Below are 23,736 nucleotides of genomic sequence, written 5' to 3'. Positions count from 1 at the left end.
TCCAGACCGCAACCGCCTTGAGTGGAAGGGTAAAACTTAGGGAGCTCACAGATGTTCATCCAGGCGGTAGTGACTGATGCATCTCAGTACTGGGGTCTTAGGGCAAAAGGCAAATAGACTCCAGCGTTGGTTTCTTAGGTCGTTCCACGCCTCCTGCCTCTGCATAACGCCACTCCCTCCCGCCAAGTGGCTCTTGTTCTGGAGGCGGGACCGAGTTCTCCGGTGGCCCCTGGAGGATCCAAGCTGCGAGCTCTGGGAGGCTGGGAGGGGAGTGAGGGGAGGGGCGCCGACTGGGCAGTCCAAAAGAGAAGGGGGCCTTTAATAGGCTCGCCCAGCGCCTGGTTTGCTGCACCGCGAGTGGCTGCGGTTAGCAAAGCAGCCCGCTACCTCGCGCCACTTCTCCACGACAAATTTTCGCCTGTGCACTTGACAGCGATCGTACTTAGAGCTCCCAGAGCGCATTTTGCTTAGGGAGGAACAGGTAGGAGGCGCGGGCTGCCCTGTGCACGCTTGCAGCTCTGGGAGGAGTCTCCACGACTTGGTTGGCTGTGCTTTCTGGTAGCTGCCCGTTGTCCCGGGCGTTGGTTTGTGGGCTGCAAGGGGACAGTGCCTGCCGTGGGAGCCGGTCTAAGTCTCATCCCAGAGTGCGGCTGTTCGCAGCCCGGCGCCATGCTTCTGCTAGGCATCTCAATCCTGGCTCTCGCCTGGCGACCTGCTGGCAGCTCCGAGCCAGAGTGGGAGGTGGTCGTTCCAATCCGACGGGACCCGGACATCAATGGCCGCCACTACTACAGGAGGGGTACGGAGGACTCCGGGGATCAGGGTCTCATTTTTCAGATCACAGCTTTCCAGCAGGACTTTTACCTACACCTGACGCCGGATGCCCAGTTCCTGGCTCCCGCCTTCGCTACTGAGTATCTAGGTGTCCCCCTCCAGAGGCTCACCGGCAGCTCTCTAGACCTGCGACGGTGCTTCTATTCCGGGTACGTGAACGCGGAGCCAGACTCCTTTGCTGCTGTGAGCTTGTGCGGGGGTCTCCGCGGAGCCTTCGGCTACCGAGGCGCGGAGTATGTTATTAGCCCTCTGCCCAACGCCAGCGCGCCGGCGGCGCAGCGTCACAGCCAGGGCGCACACCTTCTCCAGCGCCGGGGTGCTCCGGTAGGGCCTTCCGGAGACCCCACCTCTCGCTGCGGGGTGGCCTCGGGCTGGAACCCCGCCATTCTGAGGGCCCTGGACCCTTACAAGCCACGGCGGACGGGCGTGGGGGAGATTCACAACCGGCTCAGGTCGGGGCGCGCCAAGCGTTTCGTGTCTATCCCACGGTACGTGGAGACACTGGTGGTGGCAGACGAGTCAATGGTCAAGTTTCACGGCGCGGACTTGGAACATTATCTGCTGACGCTGCTGGCCACGGCGGCGCGACTCTATCGCCACCCCAGCATCCTCAACCCCATCAACATTGTTGTGGTCAAGGTGTTACTCCTAGGAGACCGTGACACCGGGCCCAAGGTCACAGGCAACGCAGCCCTGACTCTACGCAACTTCTGTGCCTGGCAGAAAAAACTGAACAAAGTGAGCGACAAGCACCCTGAGTACTGGGACACAGCTATCCTCTTTACCAGACAGGTGAGTTGATCTGGCACCTCTTAGGACTCAATCCCATTTTCTTAGGGTCATTGTGTTTAGCTCTCTAAAGCCCCCATGTACCACTCAATACCTCCCTTAAATTGGTTTCTTCCGAATTCTAGCGTTGGAAGTTCTGATTAGAGCCCTCTCCTAAGCTCACCAAAGCTCCACCTCACGTGCTTCTGAGAGGTTGGAGGGGAGTCTCCTTCTTCCGAAGGTGTTGTCCTGATGCAGCCAATCAGAGCCTTCTGGACCAGGCGCTGAGGGGCTGGAACCCGGGAAGTTGCCGCCCCCAGCTGCAGTTCGTCTTCTTGGTCGATAGGAAGCGCTATGAGGATGGTGTTGTAGATGGTGGGAGTGGGAACCTCCGCCTCTCCTATGTGGGTTGCTAAGATTTCTTTGACATCTCCGAGCAGGCTTACTTTTGCTGGGTGTAGTACTGGAAGGTGATTCAAGGTCAGTGCCTGCTACATTTCTAGTGGGCAACATGTCATCCTTTCTCCGTCTTGGGTCTTGGATCCTGGATTGAGATGGAGAGGGATAGGACAGTTTGTGGGATGCTGTGAAAGGCCAGACTTAGACAGCATCTACTCCATTGCTGCTTCTCCCTACATCCTTCTCTGTTGGGCCTTGCCTAGTGGCTTCCATACTATTCTGAGCATGCAATCTAGTAACCTGTTTGGAACTGGGACTGTTCATGTGGAGTTTCACTTAGAATTGAGCTGGGGAAACTGCCTTCCAATTTTCTCCGATCCTTGTTAGTAGGTGACGATGACCTGTTTACCCAGTTGTATTCTAAGGGACAGAGCAGGCAAGACAGCTCATGTTCCAGTCCTGAGACCCTTTCTTGAGGGCAGGGCTCCTGCTCTGCCCTTGCTCTGCAAGGTGGTGTGTGTGAGTATAGGCGGGAGCGTTTGGACATTCCAGTTGCTGGGCTGGCAAGACACTAAGTTGGGACTAGAGAGATGAACCCAGGTGGGAGACTATAGCCCTGCATTCCTCATGCCTTTACCTGACCTTCTATTTCAAGAAGCTGTCAACCGGTGAACGTTTAGGGCCCTAAGTGTTGACTTAAAAGTTGGGCACTGTGACGATCCGGAGTCCTGAAATTCTTCAGACACTGGAGGAAAGAGTCATCCAAGTGCCCCGCTTTCTTTGATTTCAGGGGCTGTGACTTGAATCCCTGCAACGCTCTTGTTTCTTTCATTAATATAATCACAGCATTATGGTCACAGTTGAGAGTTCTTGGTTACCTCCATGCCGCTAACTCTCATTGTTACTGAATGGCCACTTAGAGCTGGTCTGGCGCCCACGAGCTGGAGCTGGAGTCTTCCACAGTAACCCATTTGGCACAGCTAATCCCTTCCTGCAATGGAACTTCCTCCTTTCCCAGCCTCTTCTCCTCCCACCACCTGGTTTCTCTTGGGAGGTCTTTGGCCTGAGCCTTGCTTCCTTGTGCTCATTCTTCCAACTGAGGCTCTGTTGAGCAGCCGCAGCCCAGCTCGACAAGCCCTGCTTGAGTCATGGGGAAACTGCAGCAGAAGCCTCAGCTTCTGCACCCAGACCAGCTCTGCAGTCATATTTCTGGGAGAGAAAGCAAAGGCCAAGAACAGGATCTCTTAATGGGGAAAGCAGCTGTTGTTCCATCTGCTACCTGAGATGCCCCTGTGGAGGTCGCTCCCTGGCTCTAGAATAACAGACCTCAGTCCAGTTGTGCAGGCTGAGTTTTGGACCCGGCCCCTGAGAAGAAGAACCCCCGCTGGGAAAGTAGGCCATGCCATCGGAAGGAGATGGCCTTTTTGAAGAAGCAATCAAACAGCGTGGAGCATGACAGCTTCTGTTTCTCAGTGGTGTGCTAGACCCTCAGGGGGCTATGTCATCTGTGTATAATGGGTACAAGCTGTGTGACCACTTGGGTCAGAAGCGATGGTGTGCAAGCTGTGACTGTTAGGAGCTGCTTTTCTCTTAGGCATGTAGAGGGCAAAGACAGAGAGAGCAGGGAGTCTGTGTTGGCAGGCCCGTCATCAAGGTACGTGTGCCATGCTTGTATGGACAGCTCCTCCCACACCTCCTTGCCAGCACAGATTTTGGGGCCTGCTGTACTCTCAGAGTCTTAGGAACTTCTCATTCCTGAAACACCCCCCCCCCTCCAGTCTCCCCGGGGGAAGGTACAGTACTGGATGAGAACACGGGCAGACAGCTGTTCTTTCTAGACCAAGACAAATGTGATCTCCAGGAACCTTAGCTGTCCGGAAGAGAGAATACATTGATCATACAACAAGTGTTTTGACAATTGGAAGAGTATCTGTAAAGATTCAGACTAAGTTCATGGACAAAGAGTGCACATCTGATTTTGCAAAGCAGCCAGCCTCCGGGCTCATAACAGCAGAGTGAGGTCAGCCCAGGGAAGGAGCGAGGAGCTGCCGGGATCAGAGCCAGAGTCATCCTCACTTATTTCTATGAGGAGCACAACATCTCTGGTTTCTCACTGCACCGGCTGCAAATGCCAGGTATTTACTGCTGTGACTCAGTAGACCCCGAGTTCCTGTGTCCTCCTTGATTTTAGGTTCAGTGCCTCTGTTGCTTTAGTAACCCTTTGTGGTAACATGGCTTTTGTCCATCCGCTCATACATTCTCTTGGTACTTGGGCATCTATGACTTCTAGGTACTATTCTGACTGGAGCTGTATGTAGGAATAAGGCATGGCCCAGCCCCCAGCTACCCCCCCCCCCGTGTGTGTGTACATGCATGTGCACGTGTGTGTTCTCTTCCCAGGAGCGGAGGATGCTCTCTAAGAGCCTGGGTGCAGAAAGGGCTCCTGGCCCCGAGAAGCACGAGAGTAGGGAGAGAAGTCTGTTTCTGTGTTGTAAATGACCTTCACGCCTTCCACCATCTGCTTCACTATTTGTGACATTTCCTCTTTTGACATGACTTCATTTTCATTTTTATGATTTGTAGTTTATGTTTTCCTCCTGCTTTCGCTCATTTTATTTTTCTTTGCTTAGAGTCATTTCATGGAATCCTCCATCCCTTCTTGAACCTTTTCTCCTTCCTCTTCTGGGGTTATTCAAGGGCACTAAACTGCCTTATTTTTGTTTTCATTCACACTCTGAACTTTCCCCTCTCCCAACCCCCAAAGTCTGGCACTGATTTTGTGTTTTCCATGTGTGTGTGTGTGTGTGTGTGTGTGTGTGTGTGTGTGTGTGTGCAAGAGAGTGTAGGTGCCAGTAGAGGTCAGACATGTGAGATGTCCCCTAGAGCTGGAGTGGCAGGTGATTTGGAGCAGTTTGACTTGGGGACTGGGGACGGAACTCAGGTCCTCTGCGAAAGCAACATGTGCTCTTAATGCTAAGTCATCTTCCCAGAGCCTGTGTGGGATGGGGTGTTTTCTACATGGTGGAAAGCGGCCTCTTTCAGGAAACAGAGCAAATGCATGCAGCGGGGCAGTGCCTTCAGTGTTCAGATGAAAAGCCGTGACTGGTAGATCATGGTCTGTGTGTTATATCCTCCTCCCAGCATGGCAAGAAGGAATCTGTATTTCATCAGGCTGTGTTTTGAAGTCATACTTTGGAAGATAATAGGAGAGAGGGGACATCTGAAGATTTGGTATTGTCATTTCTTGGTCACAACATGACAGTGCACTGCTGATTTTGAACCAAGAAAAGGGAGGTGGGGAAAGAGAGGAACAGGGGAACGTAGAGTTCCGTGTCTCGTAGAGTGAGTACTCCTCTTGTTTTTATCCTACTCCAAATAAGTAAGCCTAATATTAGTGGCAGAAGATGGGGTGGTGGTGGGGAATCCTTCCTTTGTGTGGCATCTTCCTATGTATCCAAGGCTAGTTTGAGTGCATGGGCTCATGGGATCCAGCTGCCTCAGCTTTAGCCTGCCTTCTGTCCATCCGTCCATCTGTCTGTCTATCTGTCTGTCTGTCCCTCCCTCGTTCCCTCCCTCCCTTCTTGTTCTCCCTCCCTTCTTTTCTTTCATTCTTAACTTCCCCCCATCCCCTTTCTGATAGTCTCTTACTATACAGCTCAGGTTGGCCTCAAAGCTCCTGCTCTTCCTGCCTCGGCCACCAGAGTGATGGCTTCCTTTCACCCATTCCTTTAATTAATAAAAAACCCCGCTCATTTATTCATTTTATTTTATGTGTATAAGTGTTTTGTCTGCGTGTATACATGTGCATCACATGTGTGCCTGGTGCCCTTGTAGGTCAGAGGAAGCTTTCGATCCCCTAAAACTGGATTTGTGGATGGTTGTGAGTCACCCGTGGGTGCTGGGAACTGAACCTAGGTCAACTGCAGGAGCAAGAAGTAAGAGCAGTAACCACCAAGCCATCTCTCCAGTTCCGTGCCTTCGTTTCCACCACTGAGTTGGTTAGCTAAGATCACTTCTCCTACCTTAGGGATTGCTCTCTACCTTCCTTTGAACTTCACTGCGGTTGTGTCCCTTCCCTCCACACCTCAACACTCTTCCCACTGTGTCCTGATTCCTTGACTTGGACACATGGTGCAGTGGAAAGAATAACTGGCTTGGAGTCAGGCAGAGCTGAGTTTCAATCTCAGCACTTGAACTTCCTATCAACGGACGGTGAGTCAGCCATTTGAATGCCACTATCCTCATCTTTGGAAGGCGTAGCATCCCATTCAACGTGTGTGACTATTTTGAGGATGCGCTGCCTTGTCATTTAACATAGGTGTCCGAAGGTGGCAGCCATCATTTTCGCTGCTTTAGCAGCTGCTTTGGCTGTGCTGCTTGTTCTTGGATGAGTAGATACAGGTCCTTTGCCAAAATGTAAATTCGGGATAGCCTTGATTTAAAGCATTTTGTACCATTGCCCTTGCAGGCATATCATACTTGCCTGATTCATACTCTTGTGTATGTGTGGGGATTGTGGGTGCCAGCACTTGCCAATCCCTTCAAGACAGGCATCACCTCCTGTCTTGGTAGCCTCTGCACAGGCCCATCGGTCTGATGGTTCATCAAGTACATGGAAGGAAGGTTCAGGGGAAAATGCGGGCTGCCTGAATCTGTTGGGTGCTTGGGTACTTTGTCTCTGCCGGGGGACCATTAATTCAGCTTTCAGGCTGTCAGGCTGCAGTGTCGATTTCTTCTGGCATTTCTTCTTGGCACTTTGCCGCCAGGCTTTGCCCTAGAGAAAGGTGGGGCCCCATGGAGGAGCACGTTAATCCACCTAGGAGTCAGCAGACAGGGTGCACAGCCGGGCCAGGGTCAGTGTGTCAGTGCAGGTGTGCGGCGAGGAGCCAGCAGCTTGCTCAACCAGCATGGCCTCAGCAGATGCTGCTGTTAGCACTTAGTCTAGCCAGTCCCCTCTCCCTGGGGCTCTCCTCACCTATGGTCACCAGCACTGCCTTGACCTGGTGGTCTGGGATGGGAGGGTGATCATTTCCCGTTTGAGTATCTTCTACACCTTCATTCTTGGAGTAGATGCACTTCAGAAGCAATAAGATATTCTGTTAGAACTCAGCCCAGGGGCTACTCTCCCTACCTTTGAAGCTTTATTCTGCCTAAGTTGGGGCTCTCTGCAACCCTGGGATAACTACATACTTTATGTGGGTCTCTTCTGTAAAACAGAACTTAGTAATGGTATCTCTTCCAAAGGAGGATTCATTGAGTAATCCAGGTAAAACTCTTGCTGCGGTGTCTGGGACTCTGCAGCCACTCAATAGCTGCTGGCTGTCTTCATATAGTTGACAAGTAGCCTCCTTGAAGCACAGTTTTTAGAGAGGATCAGCCTTCCTGCAAGTGTGGGCTTCTCTTCTTCCTCAGTGAGGCAACTTTTGTCCTTTGGACTATTCTAGTCTCTTGTGGTAATACCATTTTCAATTTCTGGAAGAATTTATATGATGGTGATACCACATTTTCTACTTTTGGAAGGATTTAGATGATGCGATACCACATTTGTTAATAGGAATGGCCCACCTTCCAGGCTTCACTGCCTACCTATTTTCTTAGCTGCATAAGCTCTGAATTGCTAGATTTCACTTCTGGAAAAGCCAAACCATCATTAGAAATTGTAAACTAATGGGTTTTGTGATGGACAAAATATATGGTGAAATTCATGTGGGAAAGAAGTCAGGGGTCCAGTTATTGCTTCCTGTTGGTGATCGTGGTATTATTCCTAGCAGAATCCATGTGGAGCAAAGCATGCTGCTGGTCTGAGTGTCAAAAGCTATGGATTCAAGACCCCGAGCTTCACTTAACAGAACATGGCCTTGGGTGTGTAACCTCAGCTTGTCTGCAAAGTGAGAGGCTGGTTCTGAGGTTCTGTGATGGTTATGGACACCGGAATGTGGTTCTGACAATGAGCTCTGGCTCCGAAGTTGGTTACATAAGAAAAGATAGATATTTTTCCATTGCCAAATTGGAAAAAAAAACTAATGTGCTTGAGTTTTGTGGCTTTCCTTCCCTTTTTCTCTGTGCTATTGGGAAACAGTGTCTCAGTACCTGTGTGTGCAGCAGAGGAGGTGAGGAAGAGGAGCAAGGAAGGCAGCGAGTGGGGGATTTTGGCAGCAGTTGTGCATGGTGAACAACATTGTTAAAGAGGTATCTGGTCACCAAAAAGTGCAGCCTTATTTACATAAAGCTTCAAACTTAACTAGGAAAAGTTAGGAAAGAAGAATCCAGGAGGATCAAGTTCTTGGCTAAGAAGATTCTTGGATCCTCTGGAGAGGCAGATGTGACAGTAAGGCCAGAAATAGCAGATTAGGTAGGGACTGGGCTGAGAGATGCCTGCATCTTCTGGGCAGAAAGAAACTGGGCAGTGTCTATATTTTAGAGACTGGTGCTTGAACTAAAGAGGTTAAAGCATTTCAAGTGGGTCTGAGTTCATTCAAGAAGGGTGGAGACATCCCGTGCCATAAATGAGGTACACCTGGGCCCTCTGTGAATGCCTGTGGGCGTTCTAAGCTCTAAATCCCAGAAGGGTCATTTGCTCCCTTGCTTGGGTAAAGGGGGATAGAACTTCTGACCTTAGCAGCACATCTTTCCACCCTGAAGGTGCTGGTGATAGGGGGTCCTCTGTTCCCTGCAGCATCCTTCCCCACAGGGACTGTACTGGCTTTTCTTTTCCCCTTTGTTTAATCCATGGAGCTGAGGTTTCTTGATAAAAGAGCAGGTTGCTCCTGCTTAGGAAGGGCCTATAGTTGCTTGTCTGTAGTAGGGAGGATTTTCTCTCTAAAGAGGCAAGATGCCTTGCTGCAGAGACCTTCCAGCTGTAGATGCTGCTAAAGGGAAGTCAAGATCCATGTCAGCTTTTGCTCTGGTTCCGTCACTTTGAAGGGGAAAGGAGCCTGTGTTTACCTGAGTTACACTGCTCAGCATGCATCAGTAGATTAGAGGCCCCTTTCAGTCCTTTCTGTTCTAAAAGTAGGTCACGCTGTGTGTTCCTGTCATAACCAACAGGGCTAGAAGGGGCTGAGCACTTAGGACTGGAAAAGGGAGGAGAAGAGGCTTAAGTCATTGGATGGTTCAAGTTCTAGTTGAGAACTGGCTCTTCCCCAGAGCCGTCAGGAAAAGAGGCAGTTGGCCAAAGACACACAGCCACTTAGCACTGGGACCTAGATCTCTTGGTTCTTATCCCTGTGTACCCGCTCTCTTGCTTGAGGTCAGCCTGAGTGTGTGGGTGGCCTGGAAGCCACAGAATGTGCTTGCCCTAGAGACTGTAGGCTTCAGCCACAGGGCTGAAATCTTCAGATCACCACCTCTAGCAACTGGGATCTGTGTGTTAGTGTCCATAGACATATGGCGGTTTGGCACAACCCCTTGTCTGAAGGGATTAAATTATACATTAAGAAATAAATGAATTACTATGCATTTCTTTCCTATCTTCCACTTTCCTTCCTGTCCCAAGCTTGTCTGTGATCTTTTGACAGAGGTTGTTTCTTAGGATTTTAGGGCTCTAGGGAGGAACTCTCTGGGAGATGAAGTCTTTGAAAAGGGGAGGGCACCAGGAAAGGAAGGGAATTTGAGGTCTCTTGTGAAGTTCCTGGAAGTGGTACATCATTCACACAGGCAGTAAAACAAAGGTAGAGCATGCACAGCACCCGTCACTGACTCTGGCACCTCGGGTTCAGGCTGGTCACCCTCATGGTTTTCTCTGGCCAGAAAAACTGTTAACTCATTAGGTGTGATTGTCACCTGACTGTGGGAAGCCAAGTTTGACTGCTCGGCTGGTAAACTTCTGAGTGCATTGGATTAATTTTTGCTGATTCTCTCTGTACTATGACCACTTTCCTCCCGTGCCTTCTGGCCCCACTAACCCTGTTGCTTCCCACCACCCTCAAAGTCAGCATATATACGTATACTCGAGGACACAGAGACAGACAGACAAAGACAGAGAGACGCACAAAGGGTGCAGAACTGAGCAGTGCTCTGCATGTATGCTCTCCGTGACCTTCTGGTTTTCACAAGAGAGCATGGCAGCTTATTCTCAAGTGTTGCTGAGCCACTAGCTGTGACATCCAAATCCCTAGCCATACAAACTCTTAGTCTGTGACTCTTCTGTGTGACTGGAGCCTCCCCAGGCATCAGCTTGTCTGTGGGAGGGGATAACTGGTCTTCAATTCAGTGGACTGTAGTGAGGGTTAGATCGGGTCATACATGGGATATTCGTGCATGGTGTTGGCTCTAGTGAACCATGGCCATGATTTGTTATGATCGTGGGCCCTAGTGTCTACCTTTTGTAAATAAATGTGATAATATGTCTGCCTCCTAAGACTATTGTGAGGGCCAGATCTCCATAGGTTTTAAAGACAATGACATAAAGAGTAGTATGTTGGTGTGACTGATTTAGCATCTGCTTTCTGAGAGGAACCAGTTGTCCATGAATGTTGCCCCATTTCTAGGTTCTCAAGGTTTCTAGATGCATCCATGGCCTATAACATTGAGCAAGGCTTTTGAGATTTCCATCCACAGAGTCCCATTTTTCCCTTTAACATCCCCTGGAAATACTTCCTAATATAGTATGGGGCTGGGAGGCCTACCTTCTGCAGCATCGGGCTTCTAGACCACTTAGGTGATGGTCGCTATCTTTTATTCCTAGCAGCCCTTCAGCCTGCCTTCCCCTTGAGCTTTGGTAGCTCATTAAACTGTGTGTAGACAGTGGCCCAGGTTTACTTCTCTCTGCTTCCTGTCAGTTCAAGGAAGCCAAGTCTCTGACTGGGGTAGATCCTTGGCTGGCCAGCCTGTGACTGAGAATCTGAACTTAATTCATAGTTATCCAAAAGGCAGTCACCCAACAAAGACAGGGACCGCTCAGAGCTGCCAGTGGATGGGGAACGTGGCTACTTTCTACCCCCACATGGCTCAGGGAGCTGTGATCAGAACCCCACCCTACTGTGGGAGTCACTGTTTTCCTGACCTTCTCTCTATATAAAGCTGTGGCCCTTGTGGTCTAATTTTGTACCTCCCAATTTCCTCCCACAGTACTTCCCTGTGTAGGGTACGGTCTTCTCAGTGAGCCACAGAACTTTCTTCTTGGGGCCACTTCCTTCAGTCTAGCCTCATTTCATGATAGCCCCGTGAGCCCTTAGCAAGAAAGATCTGGCTGAAAGACACTGGGGCTGGATGGCAGCAGCAGGGCCTGTAGGATGCACTTTTTTTTCTTAGGGCCCCTTCTGTTACCATCTTTAACTTTAGCCTGGCTTTGCTTCTCCTCCACCTGGCAGGACCTATGCGGGGCTACCACCTGTGACACCTTGGGCATGGCTGATGTGGGGACCATGTGTGATCCCAAGAGAAGCTGCTCTGTCATCGAGGACGATGGGCTTCCCTCAGCCTTCACCACTGCCCATGAGCTGGGTAAGACTGAAGCGGAGGGAAGGTGCCTCTGGGGTTGATCTGGGCTTGTGCCGGGTGCTTTGGTGGAAGAGGGAATGCTTATATTTGGTTTCTCATATTTTGGAGCTCTAGGAATCCTTTCTTGGGCCAGCATCTGCCTTGGCATTGGCTTTAATTTCTTCTGATTGCTGTAGCCCCGTTGGAGGGGGAATACCTTAAGGACAAGGTGACACTGCTGTCCTTACCTGGCTCACAGCCTGATGGAGGAGATAGGAGATGCAAGCTTGTGTCCTACAAGACACAAGTTAGTCTGTAGGACATCTACAAAGAAGACAATGGATAGGTGACAGTAGCCAACTTAAAAACCATTATGGATGGGGCTGGAGAGATGGCTCAGTGGTTAAGAGCATTGTCTGCTCTTCTAAAGGTCCTGAGTTCGATTCCCAGCAACAAGATGGTGGCTCACAACCATCTGAAATGAGATCTGATGTCCTCTTCTGGCCTGAAGGCAGACACACAGACAGAATATTGTATACATAATAAATAAATAAATATTAAAAAAAAACCATTACGGAGTTTTCTTGCTTCTCTCATTTCCTCTTGCAGCCCCTCCTACCTGTTCTCAGGCCTTCAATCTTGTCTCCTGAGTCCTCTTGTTTCATCCCACAGGCCATGTGTTCAACATGCCTCATGACAACGTGAAGGTGTGCGAGGAGGTGTTCGGGAAGCTCAGAGCCAACCACATGATGTCTCCAACGCTCATCCAAATCGATCGCGCCAACCCCTGGTCAGCCTGCAGTGCTGCCATCATCACTGACTTCCTGGACAGTGGGCATGGTAAGCCAGGAGTCAGAAAGGAGGAGGGCTGAGTGGGAAATCCTTCACTGCTGTCCTTGGTGGCAGTGTTCTGCCACCTCTTTAGATGGTCTCTGTACCTGAAAGATGACAAAGAACTGGGCTCTGATTTGGGTCTGTTCTAGTTGTCCCTGACTTCACTTTCCCCCTCCCATTTAGATTCTAAGCCATCCAGGCCTCACTTTCTCCTGCTTGTCCTAATAAATGTCCTTGGATCTATGCAGGCGACTGCCTCCTGGACCAGCCCAGCAAGCCCATCTCCCTGCCTGAGGACCTGCCAGGCACAAGCTACAGTTTGAGCCAGCAGTGCGAGCTGGCCTTTGGCGTGGGCTCTAAACCCTGTCCATATATGCAGTACTGTACAAAGTTGTGGTGCACTGGCAAGGCCAAGGGGCAGATGGTGTGCCAGACCCGCCACTTCCCCTGGGCAGACGGCACCAGCTGTGGTGAGGGAAAGTTCTGCCTCAAGGGGGCCTGCGTGGAGCGACACAACCCAAACAAGTACCGGGTGAGAGCTTATGTCAGGGAATTCTGGGAGAGGGATGGGCCTGGGTCTCCACTGCCTTGGTCTTCTATGGAAGGTGCTGGTCACACTATGACTATGCCATATTGCCTCCATTTCTGTCTGTGGTCTCTCTGCCATGTGGTGTGTGTGTGTGTGTGTGTGTGTGTGTGTGTGTGTGTATTTATATGCATCTGTGTGCTTTTCCAAGTGCATTTGTCAGAGATTTATGTCAGGTAGTTTTTCTCAATTGAATTTCCACTTTATTTTATTTTGTTTGAGAAAGGGTCTCTCATTGAATCTAGAACTTTCTAGTGAGCCCATGGGTTACATCTATCTTTGTTCTGTAACACTGAAGTCACAGGCATCCACTATACCCACCTTTTATGTGGGTGCTGGAGGTCTGAACTTAGGTCCTAAACTGCATAGCAAGCTCTTTATCCAGGGAGCCGCCTCCCCAGTCCCCTGTCCTTTTTGTTTTTGACACAAAGACCAGAGAAACACTATAGTAAGCCAAATCATGTCACGAGGCTTTGCATGCATGAGATAAAGCCTTTGGTAGGACTGGGGACTCTCAGATCCAAGCCCTGGGCTTTCTTGCATAGGAAGATGCTCTGGGATAAGGCTGAAAATCTTAACATGAGTCTAAGCTCACTCTGTCTTTCTTTCCTCATCAACCACTGCTGTATTCAGGGAGGTGGATCCTACAGATGAACCAAGTTTAGGAATGAAATGGGTGAACCCCTGGGTGTGCTTCAGTCACCTGACATACCCCGAGCTCAGCAACAGTTATGCTTTTTCGTTCTTTCTTTTTTAGCTGAAATATAATTGAACAAAAGTTTTTCCCCAGGTAAACAAGGTCATCAATTAAGCTGGACCAATAGCACCAAAATATTCTCTGACTGTATGATTTTTAGGTCTCATGTTAGGAAAGCAAAGAAACCTGTACTTTCCCAGTCAGGAACAAGAAGCCCATCCTTGACCCTGGAAATGACTGCCTCTCTCTTACCCTTGTTCGTAGCTGGGAGAAGACGCAGTACAGTGTTTCAAAGAAACACCATTACAAATAAGTGTTTACCAAGAACCCAATCCATCCATTGTCTGGAAATGGGTGTGGCACAGAATTATTTTCTTAGAATCCTTTTCTGTGACCTGAGAATATATATATATATATATATATATATTTAACTAAGCCTTCAGCTACTTACTAGGCCACATCCATTGAGTTCAAGGGTTTAGGAAACATTTGAGATAGAAAACAAAACACAACACAGGCTGTCAGAGAGACCATAGTCTAGTGTGAGTTGTCGTTAGAGTTCAAGACAGAGGCACGTGTTCTGTGTTGGGAAAGATGGACGCGAGTGCTTTACGGAAGAACTGAGGGTGAGAGACTAAGAGCAATTGGACGCCACTGAGGAACCTTTGAGGAGGAGGAAAGCTTGGAGGGGCAGCAGGATGTCGATGGGATGGGTAGGCAGGAGCAAGGCCAGAAGTGGTCTGAGGCAGCAGGCTCGTTTGCTATGTATTTAGGTAGACGGTTTGGGAGGAGGGCTGTATTGACTTGATGGCCAAGCTTATGAGCTCAGACTGGAAGATTCTGAGGGCAGGTGAATCATGACCGACTTCTTCTCTCATGAAGAGGAATCCAGAGCATGTTGGATGCAGGCAGCATTGCCAGGATACAGTCTTTCCACTATAGTCTCAGCTCCTCTACTGAGCGGCCACTTCCCCATCCCGTGAGCTGAAACCTGTCCCTTCACGGGGGACATTACCTTGATCAACCAAAACTCAGTGACTTATCCTATAAATGCCTGCAGCCTTGAGGGAGTCCTGCTTTCCCGCCTATAGTACCCATCCGACCACGGTGTTCCATCCTTGCACTTATTTCTGTCTAGGATTTGGATTCCAGAAACTCTTCAGTCTGGACCTATGGTCGCTCATACATTGGCCTTTCTCTGTTTTCCTTCTATGCCCCCCATTCTTCCCTGTGCTGCTGAGGGACTGCAACCCATCGCTAAAAATCCCTTTGATCCTCTCATCCCATCTCTCTGCATCCCAATCTCTTAGATTAGTCACCTCCTTGGTTCAGTCCCGTTCACTCTCCTTGTGTGTGCCTGCGTTGATGAACGTGGCTGGAGTAAAACTGACGATTGTGCTCATTAGTCTCAGTTTAAATAAAAACCCTGGAAACTCAAATGGGCCAACAATGCATGTGGTGGACAGAGGTCAACCTCAGGTGACGTTCCTTGTCCGCACTAGATAAGCTGTGTGCCACTGAGCCACGTCTCTAGCTCCAAACTACTTCTGTGTTTAAGTGAATCTTGGCAAGTCCGTGCGGACACCTGATAAACATTTTAAACATGGCAGCCATAAAACTGGGCTCCTCACCACATCCCCTAAACCTGCCTTGGCAACCGCACCTTCCACTTGTTTATGCCAAAACCCATTTGCTTATACACTTAACATCTGATCGCTCAGCAATTCCCATTGACCCTGCATTCAAAATCGACCCAGAACCTCATTTCTCTCTACTTCCTTGCTGTCAAACCGTTCCAGGCCACATTCCCTCTTCCCTGGAATTTGGCAGTTCCTCCACATCTGCTCTCTGCATTTCTGATCTTACAGACTGTGACGAACAGAGCAGCCAGTGGGATTCCTTTTAAAACAGGAGTTAGGTTTTGCCGCTTTTCTGCTTGCACCCTACCGGACCTTCATACTTAGCCTGGAAGTAGACAGCGTAGTGTCTGCCTCCATTGCCCACTTCTGGTTTTCTGCTCACTCTGCTGTGATGACACTGCCCTCCCCCCCCATGCACCCTTTCTTGGCCACATCTCTTGCTCTCCATGCTTGGAATGCTCTTTCTATAATACCCACCTGACTCATACCCATAATTCTTTGAGGCAGATGCATATCTGAGAACCCAGCAGCCTCTTACATGGAGCAGTCTACCTCACAAAGGCTCCTGTTAGCACTACTGCCTCCTCAGATACACAGAAACTCCAGCTCGTTTTTATTGTCTGTCTTCCCCTCACTGGGCTGTTGAGGCTTTCAGGGTAGGGACTTGCTGCACCTAGTGCCAGGTATATAGAAGGAAGTCAGCAAATATTTAGTGAATGAGTGGATGAATGGCAGGTGTACAGTGAATGTTTTTGTACAAATAGGTAGAAAAAATTCTATCAAGTAGATTTTGTCTACAGTACTGGATACTGAAGAGAAGCTGAGACACGAAGGCCTGGGTGCAGTAACTTGTTCTTTAGATGGTCACTGCTGACTTTAGAGAGAGCATCCTAGTGAGGGGCTACCCACATGGAGAAGGCTACCACATGCAGGCTTCAGAGAAGCTCAGATGAGGGAAGGGCATGTTTTGAGATGACTCTCAGAACAAGAAGGATGGAATGTTTGAATTTCATGCAAGTAGTTTCTGCGTAGGGCCATGTACTCCAGCATCTATGGATGCTCTGTGAGTGACAGCTGTGCTCCCAGCTCATGTGCTTCTCTATGCCCATCTGACACGAGTTCAGGGAGTGAGAAGCCCTTCTGCCATCATCCTACAAATAACACAATGCAGATTATTAAATCCTCTATCCTCTTAAACGAACTAATGACAACAGCAAACTCACTGTAATTTATCCCAAAGCTGAACAGTGGCTTAGGGTTGCTTCATTCCCTCTAACCCATGTTGTCTCTGGGCACAAATGTTAGCATTGCTGGTGCACGTGGTGCCTTGAACTTTCTCAAAGGCAGTCCGGAGGGAGGTCGAAATCATTCTGGTTTGGTAGAAAGTCAGAATGGTAGACCATTTACACCTAAAAATGTTCCAACACCCACGGTAACATTGTGTATTGACTTGGTTGTTGGTTGCACCTGCCCAAGGCTTGGAGCCTATAGATAGCACTAACTGCAGGCAGGGAAGATTTTGAAATCCTTTATGGAGGTAGGCCAGGGGCTTTCATACATGCAACCCAATTTGAGTCTTCCATGCAAGCTCAGATTGGAGTGTTTCTGGCCTCGTTTCATGCAGGTGAAGTGTGAAACCCAAGAAGGTTTGGTACCAGCTAAGCCCACTCCTGCGGCGGGGGCCCAGGCAGCTGTAACACTCAGTCAACTGGCTTCACAGGCTAGGATGCCTCTTCCCAGAACTCGTTTCTTACTGGGAGCAGTTGGTGTTTGCTGATGAATCAGTTTAAGTGTTGGGTGGGTCTTGAACATACAGACTGTTTGCTTATCTTTTTTTGTAATCCCATGATACAAAGTGGACTTCATTCTAGTGAGGTGGGCTGGGAACTGATAGGTTTTTACTGGGTGCTTCTGTGGGTGAGGGGCTGGGCGTGGCACCCGAGCCTGCCGGAGTTTAACTTGCTCTTCCGCACAGGTGGACGGCTCTTGGGCCAAGTGGGAGCCTTATGGCCCCTGCTCTCGCACCTGTGGTGGGGGCGTGCAGCTGGCCCGGAGGCAGTGCAGCGACCCTGCCCCTGCCAACGGCGGAAAGTACTGCGAGGGAGTGAGAGTGAAATATCGATCTTGCAACCTGGAGCCCTGCCCCAGCTCAGGTGAGACACAGGACAGCAGCAGCCTGGGCCTCTGGGCCCTGTGCCTGGAGGTCACTGTTGCTCACAAATCTTGCAATCAAGACCTCTGTTTCCAGGAAAAAGCCCAGAATGAGTCAGGTGCAGACTCCCCTTGGCATCATTCCTTTAGCCGTCCCACTCTGGCAAGGGTGTTTTCTTCTTGCTGCTTAGATGGAGGTTAACTGGCTCCAGGGATGGGCCTCAGAAGTCTTCATACTTTATCACTCACAAGCCTGTCTTGTAAGCAGGAATCCAGGGTCCCTGAACTCAGTGGGAAATATTTATTCTAATTTCCAACGATGCCTTCTATCTCAAGCTTAGTCTCTTTTTGAATTAGAAATTTAGCCCTTTTCTTTTTTTTTGAGACAGAGTCTTATTGTATATCTCTGGCTGGTCTTGAACTCACAAAGATCTGCCTAAAGAGATCTGAGATTAAAGGCACACACCACCATGCCCAACTCAGCGCTTTGAAATTCACCTTTCCATCTAAAAGTCACTATTTTCTTCCCTTGGGCAGTAAAGGACAACAGCAGCATAAGTACCTGTGCCTTTGTCATTAGGTGGAAGTCCGAGTATTTTGACAGGGTACTTTGATTGTGGAAGAATTCTCACGATGCCATTATGTTCATTCTGACCTCAAAATCATAGCAGTTATTTGAGTCATCACTGAGCATCGTTGTCTTTTTGAGCATTGCGTTTTTTTGAGCACTTTTTTTAGTGCATTACAAAGAGCACACATGCCAGAAGTATGTTTCAAAGTATATTGACAGTTGCTTATCAATAGAATTGGTAAATGATGTGATTTGTATAATGCATTTAACAAAGTAACGAGAAGAGAATTAACAGGCTGCTGAAGGGTTTCATCATCCAAGAAATGTTTAGGACACCCGTTATGGAGGGAATTTGAGGCTAGATGCTGGAGAAGGTGGTACATTGCTTATGGCATGTCTTATTGTGCACTGTGCCTTTTGATTCCAGGCTGCTTTACTATTTGGAGGTAGGGATGACTATCACATGGCAGAGGGATTTTATTTGGGCTCCTCTGGGAGGGATACCGTCTTCTGTACCTTCCTTGGCTCCTCTTTTTAGCTTCTTTTATGTGCTTTCTTCCTGTTCAGCCTCTGGCAAGAGCTTCCGGGAGGAGCAATGTGAAGCTTTCAACGGCTACAATCATAGCACCAACCGGCTCACCTTAGCTGTCGCGTGGGTACCCAAGTACTCGGGCGTGTCACCACGTGACAAATGCAAGCTCATCTGTCGAGCCAATGGCACTGGCTACTTCTACGTGTTAGCGCCTAAGGTGAGTGTACAGGGACAAGAGGCAGAGGTAGAGTCCGGTCTTCAGGGGAGCACCGCACTGAGCTGCCCTGTCTTCTTTCTCTGGGGATGCTGCAGGTGGTGGACGGCACACTGTGTACGCCCGACTCCACCTCAGTCTGTGTCCAAGGCAAGTGCATCAAGGCTGGCTGCGACGGGAACCTGGGCTCCAAGAAGAAGTTTGACAAATGCGGGGTGTGTGGTGGAGACAACAAGAGCTGCAAGAGGGTCACGGGACTTTTCACCAAGCCTATGTAAGTTCTGAGCCCTGGAGGGTACGGGCAAGGGGAGCCAAGGGGAACGGAAGCTGTGTGGGGCAGGGTGGAATTATGTAACCCTAGGTGTTGAAAGCTTGGGTTAGAGCAGAGCGAATGTTAGAATGGGCACATAATTTCTCTTTTTGGGCTGATAATTCATCTATGTATCCATCCATGTGTCCATGTATCGTTCAGCCAGCAAACAAAGATGAATTCCAAGGTGAATGCGTGAAGACATACCCCAACAGGAGTTGAGATTCAGGGAGTTGGAATTGTTGTTAGGTTCCATATAGCATTCTAGCGCTGGATTGTGCTGGCTTGTTTTGTGTCAACTTGACTCAGGTTAGGGTTATCAGAGAGGAGGGAGCCTCAGCTGAGAACATGCTCCCATAAGATCAGGCTGTAGGCAAGCCTCTATGACATTTTTTTAATGATTGATAGGGGCGAGCCCAGCCCATGTGGGTGATGCCATACCTGGGCTGATGGTCCTGGTTTCTAAGAGAACAAGCTGAGCACGTCAGTAAGCATTTTCCATGGCCTCTGCATCCGCTCCTGCCTCCAGGTTCCTGTCCCATCTGAGTTCCTGTCCTGACTTCCTTCAGTGAGGAACAGTGCTGTGGAAGCCTAAGCCCAAATCCCCTGACCTCTCCTAACTGCTTTTGCTCAGGGTGTAATGGAAAAATTAAAACTGCAGCAGATGGGGGAGGGAGTGGGCATGGCTTGTCTCTTAAAGAGACAGAACAATCATTACACAGGGTGCTTCATTACAGCAATAGTAACCCTAACCAAGACAAGGACAGAACCGTTTTCAAATCTCAGTTCCTTGATTTCTGCCTGACCTTGGGCAAGTGATTTATTCTTCAGATTTCCAGACACCTATTTGTAGATGAATTTCATATTCAGTCTCATGAGGACTAAGGAACTTAATTTTAAAAAGTTAGTGTAGTACCTGGTATATAATAAATGCTTATGACATGTTCACTGGGGAAAAGAGGTGGCATGTGAGAGCCACCGTGCTCTTGTGAACTTGGAGTCCTGGCCCAGGGGTTGCATTGGGAAGAGAATGAGTGGAGTCTCTGTTTCCAGGGAAATGTGCCCCATAATTAGTTTCTTTTAGTCCAAACTCCAGTGTCTGCAGCTCAGCAGCTGGAGCTTTATGAGGCTGACCACACCCTCTTGTGGAAGTCCCAACCTATGTTCTGGAAGAAGCAGGGTGAGCGGCACCCTGAAGAGCTCAGTTGGGAGTAGTATGTGTGGTTAGCCTAAAAGTTCCTGGGTCTGAGTGCTGAAGATAGAAAGACCAGATGGCCTTCCTCGAGCTGGACTGTCCCCTCTGGACATGACATCCTCTATTGAGCCCCTAGGGGTGATGCACAGGAAAGCCCCCAGCTCCTTTTCTCAGAGCTCAGTTGTTGCTGATGCAGAGTTTCTGAAGCTGCTTTTCTGCAGGACATGCAGCAGGGTGGTTCCATGAGGCATAGGAGGAACTGGGTGGAGCCCGAGAAAGCATCTACCTTAACTCACCTTGTTTGAATGAGGATGCAGGAACCCAGAGCAACTATCTGACTTACTTAAGGGAGTTAGTATCTGAATCAAGGCCCAATTCCTAACCCCGACTCCAAGGTCTTTCCTCTGACTGCATCCAATAACCAACCTTGGACTTGAGCACTGTATACTAACATCCTCTCCATTCTTCTCCAAGTAACCGATGCCTAGGGACTCCTCTGTGTCAGGTGCTCTGCTCTGCGTTTGATGATCTGTGGGCTTCTTTATCCCGGGACAGTTCTGTGGTGTGTGTGGTTATGAGCTCTATTTTTCATGGATGAGGAAGCAGACTTAGAGATGCTGAGAAATATCCAAGATCAACAGCAACACAAGGCCGAGTGGTTCTTTCTAAACCTCAAACTTGTGTTTTTATTATACTTGAATCTACCCAAAAGACAAGTTTACTGAAGGGCAAAAAGGTCACTATGTCTTACAGCCTAGACATTCAGCTTAACTGAGTCTGGCTTTCAGCTTTCTGACTCCTTGAGCCCTGGATGGTGGTGGTTAAGCAGCCCTTACCCTCTGCCATCATTTTTGTGATGTATTCCAAACCCACAATCGGTTATTGTTTTGAAGGGGATAAAGGGTATTAATTGGCTCAAGCATCTGGGTAATTTATAATCTCTTTACTCCAGGCATGGCTACAATTTTGTAGTGGCCATCCCTGCAGGTGCCTCCAGCATTGACATCCGCCAGCGTGGCTACAAGGGGCTCATCGGGGATGACAACTACCTGGCCCTGAAGAATAGCCAAGGCAAATACCTGCTCAATGGACACTTCGTGGTGTCTGCTGTAGAACGGGACTTGGTGGTAAAGGGCAGCCTGTTGCGGTACAGTGGTACCGGCACCGCGGTAGAGAGCCTACAGGCTTCTCGACCCATCCTGGAGCCGCTGACTGTGGAGGTCCTGTCCGTGGGGAAGATGACACCACCCCGGGTACGCTACTCCTTCTATCTGCCCAAAGAGCCTCGGGAGGACAAGTCCCCTCGCCCCAAGGACCCTCGGAGTTCCCCAGTGCTGCGCAACAGTGTTCTAAGCCTTTCCAACCAAGTAGAGCAGCCGGACAACAGGCCTCCTGCACGCTGGGTGGCAGGCAGCTGGGGGCCTTGCTCGGTGAGCTGTGGCAGTGGCCTACAGAAGCGAGCAGTGGACTGTCGGGGCTCTCCAGGGCAGCGAGGAGCCTCTGCTTGCGACGCAGCCCATCGACCAGTGGAGAAACGAGCCTGTGGGGAACCCTGCCCAACCTGGGAGCTCGGCAACTGGTCGCCCTGTTCTAAGAGCTGTGGCCGTGGATTTAAGAGGCGTCCGCTCAAGTGCATGGGCCACGGAGGCAGGCTATTGGCTCGGGATCAGTGTGACCTGCGCCGTAAGCCCCAAGAATTGGACTTCTGTGTCTTGAGACCCTGCTGAGGGGGACTGTCCCTTCTACTCCTTTATTCTTCACCCGCTGCTGTGCTGGTGCTGCGGTCAGCTGGAGCAGAGGACGGTGGCCAGTGGCCTGTGTCACAGAGTGTCACTCACATCCAGAATGAGGACCATGGGTCTGGGCGAGAGGTTCCTTCTTCCTTGGACTGGGCAGGGGGAAGCTAACTAATGCACAGTCTACCTCATGCCCTGCTCCTCGGGGCCCAGTTGTGGCTCGGAGAGGCTTTGACAAATGGGTGCTGGGCAGAAGGTGCTGAAGCCCGGCTTCCGAGGAACCTGGAAGTTGGGTGCCTTCTAGGCAGAACTTCAGGGACCTTGCTCCCCCCTCCCCCAATGGAGGCCACAGGCTGCTGGAAGAGCCGTGGCCTGCAGCTTGGCACCCTCAGGTGATCCCAGGAGCTCTGAGCTATCCCTGGACATGGCAGGGGTCTCATGGTGCTTTCGGCCATCTTTCTTTTTGACTGATGTGGACCTAACAGTAAAATCGTTCAGGAGTTACTAGAAGCCAAAGGGACAGTGAGGTTGGGTTCATTTGGGTGCAACTTCCCTGTTTGGAAAAGGTGGGTGTGTACAGGGAGTCCCATGCTTGTTCTTTCATCGTGACACTCCATGAAAGACCAGGACTGTGCAGCCTGGATGGCCAGGGCATTAGATCAGTAGGAGGTAGCACTGATGTGGCCCCTCATGCTTTGTGGGCAGCCAGAGAAACTGCAGGACCCTCTTCTTGGTCAAGAGAGCATGTATTGCAAACAGATGCTGCCACTTCAAAGGGGAAATGATTTGGTGACTGAAGCAGGGAACACGGGAGCGCTAGAAGGTTCTGCTCTCCCTGGGGTGAGGATGGGTAGGTGCTGAGCTTTGGGATCTGACTTTAGGGATGACGTCACTCTGGGATGGGAAAAAGGCGTTCTGATGCTTTTGTCATCTTGAGAGGAATATGCAAGTGAGGCCAATGACGAAGACACCTCATGGCCCCAGGAACTTCCACCATGACTATAGCCCTGTACCCGTTGAGAGAGGAGCGGGTGTGCTTGGGAGGGTGAGATGCCGGCAAGTGAGCCTTCTTCCCCGGCAGCTCCTGCTGTCTCCTGTGGGTATGCTACATTGCATTTCCAAGCCTTCACTTTTTCTTGTAGGTCAATGGGGCTCATTGTGTGCTACCTCAGAGCATGCCCTGTAGGAGAGAAGTAACCCGATGCTTCCACCACACTCAGCTACCATCCTCATAGCTGGATCTTCCCATAGAGATGAGTATGTGCCCGACTTCCCGGTTCTCACGGCCTGGCTACCTGCTGGGGCTCTGAATACAAAGACAGAGTGAGGCGGAGTGTCTTTCTTCAGGTTCCTTGGGGTCATTTTTTTGGGGAAACACTAAGAATCAAAGCCCTGACCCAGGGACACTGGAAGCCATCAGCAGAACTACTGGAGACCCATCTGTCATTCTTGTAGACATGTCAGGGAAATAGGAATCCAGGTGTTTCTTATAGCAGGGCACTTCCGGAAGATCTGGAAGCTCCAGTGTATATAGGGTACCTTCAAAAAAAAGGCAGCATGTCCAGGACCTCAGTGGAGGAACTGATGGAGATAAGACCAAAACCCTTGTTTTCACCACAGGGGAGGGGGGTCCCATGTCAGTTCTTTGACATGTTCCCTAGTAGTCAAAATCTACATACTGGCCAGCGGCCATTTTAGCCTCTAGGGCAGCGGTTCTCAACTTGCAGGTTGCAAACCCTTTGGGGATGGAGTGACCTTTTCACAGGGGTCACATATTAGAAATCTTGCATGTCAGATATTTGCATTACGATTCATAACAGTAGCACAATTACAGTAGCACAAGTAACAA

At 49.8% G+C, this 23,736-nt stretch overlaps 1 protein-coding gene across 1 annotated transcript; it reads left to right on the top strand.

The window, feature by feature from the left end:
• Positions 1-669: 669 nt before the first annotated feature.
• Positions 670-21,878, top strand: Adamts15 (ADAM metallopeptidase with thrombospondin type 1 motif 15). The gene is made up of 8 exons (XM_038324059.1): positions 670-1,626; positions 11,313-11,445; positions 12,094-12,261; positions 12,504-12,787; positions 17,154-17,331; positions 18,468-18,649; positions 18,745-18,920; positions 21,104-21,878. The coding sequence occupies exons 1-8, from the start codon at positions 670-672 to the stop codon at positions 21,876-21,878; spliced, it is 2,853 nt and encodes a 950-aa protein (XP_038179987.1).
• Positions 21,879-23,736: the final 1,858 nt, after the last annotated feature.

This window comes from Arvicola amphibius, chromosome 3 (genome assembly GCF_903992535.2).
Source record: "Arvicola amphibius chromosome 3, mArvAmp1.2, whole genome shotgun sequence".
Taxonomy (NCBI): Eukaryota; Metazoa; Chordata; class Mammalia; order Rodentia; family Cricetidae; genus Arvicola; species Arvicola amphibius.
This window is presented reverse-complemented; position numbering and strand designations above follow the sequence as displayed.

Bases quoted from the DNA above. Each gene is read 5' to 3' on its own strand.
- Adamts15 (XM_038324059.1), top strand. From the start codon at position 670: ATGCTTCTGCTAGGCATCTCAATCCTGGCTCTCGCCTGGCGACCTGCT. The intron at 11,446-12,093 runs GTAAGACTGAAG...TTCATCCCACAG, and splicing joins CACCACTGCCCATGAGCTGG to GCCATGTGTTCAACATGCCT. The intron at 17,332-18,467 runs GTGAGACACAGG...CTTCCTGTTCAG, and splicing joins GGAGCCCTGCCCCAGCTCAG to CCTCTGGCAAGAGCTTCCGG.